Source organism: Betta splendens, chromosome 6, assembly GCF_900634795.4.
Source record: "Betta splendens chromosome 6, fBetSpl5.4, whole genome shotgun sequence".
Classification (NCBI taxonomy): domain Eukaryota; kingdom Metazoa; phylum Chordata; class Actinopteri; order Anabantiformes; family Osphronemidae; genus Betta; species Betta splendens.
Window position 1 is genome coordinate 17,949,329 of NC_040886.2, and position 8,158 is coordinate 17,957,486.

At 53.1% G+C, this 8,158-nt stretch overlaps 1 protein-coding gene across 1 annotated transcript; it reads right to left on the reverse strand.

The window, feature by feature from the left end:
- Window positions 1-12: 12 nt before the first annotated feature.
- Window positions 13-2,357, reverse strand: cav2 (caveolin 2). The gene is made up of 3 exons (XM_029154129.3): window positions 1,322-2,357; window positions 900-1,087; window positions 13-197 (listed from the first exon to the last, which is right to left on the reverse strand). Exons 1-3 carry the CDS (start codon window positions 1,469-1,471, stop codon window positions 47-49), a joined length of 489 nt encoding a protein of 162 aa, XP_029009962.1. The 5' UTR covers window positions 1,472-2,357; the 3' UTR covers window positions 13-46.
- Window positions 2,358-8,158: the final 5,801 nt, after the last annotated feature.

Sequence of the window (8,158 nt, forward strand, 5' to 3'; positions counted from 1 at the left end):
GTCCTCCTCCTCCTCCTCCTCCTCCTCCTCCTCCTCCCCCTCCTCCTCAGGCGTCGGCCGTCTGGACGTGAACGGACGACAGGACCTTCCCCACGCTGTGGAACAGCGGCGCCACAAACATGTCGGTCAGGCTCCGCCACACGACCCGGACCGACGGCAGGAGCATCAGGAAGCTCTGGATCAACGGCATCACCAGCCTGGAAGACAAACGGCCACTGAGTTCTCAGAACCAAAGGCTTTTACTGACCGGGTCTTCTTTTATGTGTGTGATCTACAGGAGGTTCAGCTGAAACTGCCCTCTGGTCATTCCAATCACATGCTACTTCACTGACTCACTGTTCTTAAAGCGACTAAACAGCTTGACTGGACCCAAGTTCCCGTTTACTGTATGAGATGCTTCTTCGGCTCGATTGGGTCGGGACCGTCTCTGTTCACGCGCCCTCCACTCTTGACATTCCAGGTTTATGGACCGGCTCTGTGTTCTACTCAGAATGTCCCGTTCTGCTCTGAAAATAGGCTCCAACTGCTGCTGGGCCGGAACGCTGGCATCGAGTGCGGGGGCAGATTTTCCACCAGGCAGTGGAACCGACATTCCTGTGTTCCACAGAGCCTCTTTCTGGGCACGTTGTTCCATTAAGTGCTAGTGAGTGGACTGTTGGGTTGCAGGTGGATGCAGCTGACAGAACAAATAAAAGCCCCGAACCCAAACGCAGACCTCGACGTCACACGTTCTACCACAAGCGATGTTGAAACAGCCTGTGTCAATGTTTGCCTGAAGTCAAGTATTCTGTTTGGCCCGTTTGCATCTTGTGACACAACTCCAGGCCTGTGGTGACACCTGAATGCACGTGATGTTCTGAGGGACCCATCTGGCCCAGTGTCAGTGGAGCGGCTCCTACCAGATGTGGATGCAGCTGAGCACCGCGAACAGCAGCCCGAGGATGAAGGCGGCGGGCACCGCCAGCAGCGTCGTCAGCAGGCGGTAGAAGAGGAACTTGACCAGCTCGAACACCGCGTGGCTTCCCACCCACACTGTGTCGAAGCTGTGCGTGGAGACGGGCTCCGCGATGACGTCTTCAAAACCAACCTGTCAGGTCACATTCAGGGCGCAACGATCAGACGGCGGCAGGAGACGCGCGGAGCTGACGGATTAACGCGCAGGCGGCGACTTCCAGGTATTGACGCTGGAGACGCACCGGGCGCAGATTGTTACACGAAAACAATGGTTAGTTCAAGGACCTCGAGGCTGTGACCGCTGATTAAGCAGCAGCACAGCGGTTTCACTGTTAAACATGCACTGCACGCGACGTAGCGACGTTACCTTCAGGTGCGAGTTGATGTCGTTTGGATCTCGGTCCGGCTCCGCCGCGCGCACCTTCCCCTGCTTCGACAAAATGGGCTCTATAGACCTGTTGAACTCGTCCTCGTCCATGATTATACTCGTGTCCAACTTCTCCTTCTCCAAACCCATGTTGCCCGGCGCAGAGGCTGCGGCTGGTGGCGCTGCGCTGCGCTGCGCTGCGCTGCGCCGGACTGCGCGCACCCCGCCCAGTATGGAAAGCGGCGCGGCGCCGCGCTGCGTGGGGCAGAACCAGTTCAAAGCCTCTTTCCCACACTGCTCCCACTCGTCAGAGACCACTGGGCTCCGAGGGACCCGGACCCGGGCCCGGGGCTGGTGCCAGCGCCGCACCGAGCCTCATGGGCTGCAGCTGGAGGTCCAGCGCATCGCAGCCGAGGAGCGTTTTCATGTATTTTACAAGCGGCTGCTTGAAGTGAAACAATGATGTTTGGGAGAATGCAACTCGTGTTCTGTTGGATTGTGACACAGAAGTAAAGCGTTTTCCCTCAGGGCTCGTGTTTTGCAACGACACACCCTCGATCACACTTTGTAGCTCCATACAAAGGTCTGCCTACTGCTCAGCCTCGGCTGATTTACCACTAATACTCTGGCTTTGCTCGGTGTAGATTTACTGTCCGGTGCCCTGAACGCACCACCCAGCCGACATTGTTAGAATAACTGCAGCTCCTCTGATGTCTAAACCGGAATCACAACAGGAAGGCATTTTCCTCAGGCAGCCAGTGTTTCATGCAGATGGAGCCGAGGACCAGAGCTGAGCCTGAGCAGCACTTTATTATGTGTGTGAATACAGCAAACTCTCAACAGACATTTTACATGAGGACCACTTTGTCCTCAAATCTGGGAATCTTAGTAAATAGGTCGTCTGTGAATTCGATGCTCAGTGTGTTAAAACTGGAACACAATCGTATCAAGCCTCTTTGCATATTAACGGATCGGACAGGACAGAATTATGAGCCCTCAACAAATTCCTCTGGAGGAGGAGCTGCGCCACGCAGAAGCAGAAGCTGTAGCTTTTATGTCACCAGGTTTAGTGCGACTGTGAGTCCAAGATGTGGCCACAGTTAGCAGTTAGCAGTGACGTGACAGCAGCTCAGTGGAGCCGTTTGCTGGAGCTGCAGGCCCAGCATCCTGCCTATTGATGGATGCTCTGTAAACAGCACTATCTTTTGTGTGGACCTGCTGGAAATATGACACAGACAAAAAATAGGCCAGGACAGTGAATGAACGCAGAAGCACGGCATGCTGGGTATCGGAGCAGCGGGGGCTCCGGCCCAGAGCTCGGCCACAATGCCGCGCTACAATGCGCCTGGATTAACGCGCGCGAATGTGAGCGCGTGAGGGAGCAGGCTGAGACAGCGCGGGCGAGTGGAGGACGCTGTTCAGCAGCGCGTCATGAAGTCAGCGTCTGCCTTCCTCCACCACCAGCGCCGGCAGCTAATGAATCCACCAAATGGCCGCATTCTCCTGACGACCTGCATCCTGATGCTGCGGAGCGTTTCCTCTCACCACAGGAACAAATGCTCATTAGACTCAGATTTTCCAGGGGGAACAATGCTGTTGGCGCGCGCAGCGGAGGGACTTCCTGTTCCACCCAACGGACCCTCACCTCAGTGTGTGCGATGTACAGGAGCGCAGGTGAACTGTGCACGGATTCAAAGGTCCATAGTCAAATCCAGTGATTCCACCTTAAATTCCATCACTCTCTATTTGACGGTTTACTAACAGCTCTTATCTAAAGAATGTCCTCATCAGCGTCATGTGTGGAACGAATCAAACGTTCGGCCTCGATGGGAGTCAAACCAGAGCCGTTGTGACTGTATGAAGCCAGAACGGCCCTCGCGCTGATGAATGGATGAGCAGCACGTGAGGCCAAACCTATTGAAGCAGGTTTGACTGAGGAGCCAAGGATCCAAACGCTGATGCTCTGGGGAGGAGCCTGTGGACGCCGTTGGACGCCGTTGGACGCTGCTGGACGCCGTTGGACGCCGCTGGACGCCGCTGGACGCCGTTGGACGTCGTTGGACGTCGTTGGACGCTGTTGGACGCTGCTGGACGCCGTTGGACGTCGTTGGACGCCGTTGGACGCCGTTGGACGCCGTTGGACGCTGCTGGACGCCGTTGGACGCCGCTGGACGCCGTTGGACGCCGTTGGACGTTGTTGGACGCTGCTGGGCGCAGCTGGACGTCGTTGGACGTCGTTGGACGCCGTTGGACGCCGTTGGACGCCGATGGACGCCGTTGGACGCTGTTGGACGTCGTTGGACGCCGTTGGACGCCGTTGGACGTCGTTGGACGTCGTTGGACGCCGTTGGACGCCGTTGGACGTCGTTGGACGTTGTTGGACGTTGTTGGACGCTGCTGGACGCTGGGGCCACGCGTGCTCTGACTCTGCTGCTGCTGCTGCTGCTGCAGATCCACGTCTTGTTGACTCTTCCTCCAGGACGCAGATAATCCGCCGCCAAAGCAGGTTCCTCCGGTCAAAGGCTGGTTCCGCTGCTTGGACCTCCGGCCGTTTTCCTCCTCGCTCAAAATGACTCATTCCACATTCTTTCCACTAATAATGAATATTAGTCTGTGGAACAAAGCTGCTGGTACCGTGTCGACGTGGAACCAAGGCCTCATATCTGTCATGAACGTTAACCATCAAACTGAAATCAAGCAGGAAACAACAGAAAACATAATCTCACGTTTAAGGAAACAACGAAATGAGAGACGTGTTGAAAGCGTTGAGAGGAGGGTGAAACATGAACACGAGGCCCTAAAGGGAAAACGCTCGATCTGTGTCCTGTCATTAAATGTCCCGTAGCTTCACCTGCAGTGGAGTGGGTTATAAGTCAGGTGAGTCCACTGTCCCAACATGGAGGTGTCTTCATGTGTTTGCAGTGGATGAATGAATGACAGCGTGGAGACGTCAGGGAGGAGGTTCAGACAGAAGGATCCGAATCTGCTGTGATGAAGTCAGGTTCACTGAGGTTTGAGCCACTTCACGCTGCTGGAGGCGCGGCGCTGGGTTCCAGCTGCAGGCGTGTCTCCTGATAGCAGCCTGTTGACTCAGGCTGCGGCGCCGCTCCGGTTCTCAAGGTGACATGTTTCCTGTTGTTTTGTAGGAAGCGAAGCTGCACCATCTGCTGCCTCCACCGCAGAAACCACAGCAGAGGAGGTTTTTAGGGCAGGACGGTGGAGCACAAGGCCGCACGCAGGCAAAGCTGGAACCAGTCCGCAGAAACGGGCCCATGATGACGCTCAGATGAGGTCGGACGCTCTTCACGGGTCGAGACCATCACCCGAACGGAGCCGCCCATCGCTTTAAAGACTGGACTGAGGGAAGAAAGACCCACGAACGAGCAACGCGGGAGCAGCACCTCATCACTGTGATGAAGTCGTGAACACTCCATTTATCCACATCACTGCGTCTAAATGAAAGTCAGAGCGGAACGTGAGGTCTGGTTCTGGTCTGGTTTCCCTTCGCTCGGAGCATCAGCCGTTAAACCGCCGCTCTGTCATCGCTCCAAAGCGTCTCTGCGTGAGAGTGGAAAGAATGAGCACCTGTGGCTGAAGCGAGAGCCCCCGGAGCTGCACGACCCACGGAAAAGGTGTTGAGCAGTCCATTAGGTCAATGCTCAGGCACAGAAAGGCAGTGAACGCTTCACTGACGCCGCCCTCTAATCTCGGGGAGCGCCCTGTCATCGGGCGGCGACAGAACCATCAGAACCATCAGAACCATCAGTACCATCAGAGCCATCAGAACCATCAGAACCATCAGTGCCATCAGTACCATCAGTACCATCAGAACCATCAGAACCATCAGTACCATCAGAGCCATCAGAACCATCAGAACCATCAGAGCCATCAGTGCCATCAGTACCATCAGAACCATCAGAACCATCAGTACCATCAGTGCCATCAGAACCATCAGTACCATCAGAACCATCAGAACCATCAGTACCATCAGTGCCATCAGTACCATCAGTACCATCAGAACCATCAGAACCATCAATACCATCAGAACCATCAGTACCATCAGAGCCATCAGTGCCATCAGAACCATCAGAACCATCAGTGCCATCAGTACCATCAGAACCATCAGAACCATCAGTACCATCAGAGCCATCAGAACCATCAATACCATCAGAGCCATCAGAACCATCAGTACCATCAGAACCATCAGTGCCATCAGTACCATCAGTACCATCAGAACCATCAGAACCATCAGTACCATCAGTGCCATCAGTACCATCAGAGCCATCAGAACCATCAGAACCATCAGTACCATCAGTACCATCAGAACCATCAGAACCATCAATACCATCAGAGCCATCAGAACCATCAGTACCATCAGAACCATCAGTGCCATCAGTACCATCAGTACCATCAGAACCATCAATACCATCAGAACCATCAGAACCATCAGTACCATCAGAGCCATCAGTGCCATCAGAACCATCAGTACCATCAGAGCCATCAGTGCCATCAGAACCATCAGAACCATCAGTGCCATCAGTACCATCAGAACCATCAGAACCATCAGTACCATCAGTGCCATCAGAACCATCAGTACCATCAGAACCATCAGAACCATCAGTACCATCAGTGCCATCAGTACCATCAGTACCATCAGTACCATCAGAACCATCAATACCATCAGAACCATCAGTACCATCAGAGCCATCAGTGCCATCAGAACCATCAGAACCATCAGTGCCATCAGTACCATCAGAACCATCAGAACCATCAATACCATCAGAGCCATCAGAACCATCAGTACCATCAGAACCATCAGTGCCATCAGTACCATCAGTACCATCAGAACCATCAGAACCATCAGTACCATCAGTGCCATCAGTACCATCAGAGCCATCAGAACCATCAGAACCATCAGTACCATCAGAACCATCAGTGCCATCAGTACCATCAGTACCATCAGAACCATCAGTACCATCAGTGCCATCAGTACCATCAGTACCATCAGAACCATCAGAACCATCAATACCATCAGAACCATCAGTACCATCAGAGCCATCAGTGCCATCAGAACCATCAGAACCATCAGTGCCATCAGTACCATCAGAACCATCAGAACCATCAGTACCATCAGTGCCATCAGAACCATCAGTACCATCAGAGCCATCAGAACCATCAATACCATCAGAGCCATCAGAACCATCAGTACCATCAGAACCATCAGTGCCATCAGTACCATCAGTACCATCAGAACCATCAGAACCATCAGTACCATCAGTGCCATCAGTACCATCAGTACCATCAGAACCATCAGAACCATCAATACCATCAGAACCATCAGAACCATCAGTGCCATCAGAACCATCAGAACCATCAATACCATCAGAACCATCAGAACCATCAGTACCATCAGAGCCATCAGAACCATCAGAACCATCAATACCATCAGAACCATCAGAACCATCAATACCATCAGAACCATCAGTACCATCAGAGCCATCAGTGCCATCAGTGCCATCAGAACCATCAGAACCATCAGTACCATCAGTGCCATCAGAACCATCAGTGCCATCAGAACCATCAGAACCATCAGAACCATCAATACCATCAGAACCATCAGAACCATCAGAACCATCAGTACCATCAGTGCCATCAGTGCCATCAGTACCATCAGAACCATCAGAACCATCAGTACCATCAGTGCCATCAGAACCATCAGAACCATCAGTACCATCAGTGCCATCAGTACCATCAGTACCATCAGAACCATCAGAACCATCAATACCATCAGAACCATCAGTACCATCAGAGCCATCAGTGCCATCAGAACCATCAGAACCATCAGTGCCATCAGTACCATCAGAACCATCAGAACCATCAGTACCATCAGTGCCATCAGAACCATCAGTACCATCAGAACCATCAATACCATCAGAACCATCAGAACCATCAGTACCATCAGAGCCATCAGTGCCATCAGAACCATCAGAACCATCAGTACCATCAGAACCATCAGAACCATCAGTACCATCAGTGCCATCAGAACCATCAGTACCATCAGAGCCATCAGAACCATCAATACCATCAGAACCATCAGAACCATCAGTACCATCAGAGCCATCAGAACCATCAGTACCATCAGAACCATCAGAACCATCAGTACCATCAGAACCATCAGTGCACACAGTGACGCAGCGCTAGCTTCATATGAGAGGTGATCAGGTGTGAAACGTGTAAAACGGGGAATAATAAGATTTGAAGGAACCCTATTCGTTCTGGTTCCGTGGGAGGCTGTGGTCCAACATCCCCCTGTTTCCTAACAGAGCTGTGACCCCTGGACTCAGACCTCGTCTCCGGTCAGAAAGCCGTTATGAAACCACTCCAATCTGTGCAGCAGCAGCACATTTTCACAACCAGGACGCGCTTCAGCCAAGTGTCATCACTGTCACTGTTGATGCTGATGTTTCCACAGATGGTGGAGCAACTAGAACCAATCACCAGCAGTGAATGAACCAGCCGCTAACGCTAACAGGACGGGGGCCAGCGGGATGCTGGGAGATGTAGTCCGCAGGGACACGGTGGCAGATGGCGCTGGGTTCCACTATGGATGAAAACGGGCTCTGACCCAAACACTGGGCGGAGCCGGGTCCGACAGCCCCACTCATGAGCAGCAGCACCCGAACCACAGCAGCTCTGACTGGAAGCCCCAATAACTGTTTAAAGATGTCGGCCTCCGTCAGCCTCCGACAGGAGGAGGAATGTGAGGGCTGGGCTGGACTTGGCAAAAACAAGAACCAGCAGCACAAGGCTGCAGCCGCTCGGGCCCAGAGATGGAGC

Coding starts and splice junctions, on each gene's coding strand:
- cav2 (XM_029154129.3), bottom strand. CDS start 1,471: ATGGGTTTGGAGAAGGAGAAGTTGGACACGAGTATAATCATGGACGAG. Junction 1,088..1,321: donor ACATCAACTCGCACCTGAAG/GTAACGTCGCTA, acceptor GTGACCTGACAG/GTTGGTTTTGAAGACGTCAT. Junction 198..899: donor CTCAGCTGCATCCACATCTG/GTAGGAGCCGCT, acceptor TTTGTCTTCCAG/GCTGGTGATGCCGTTGATCC.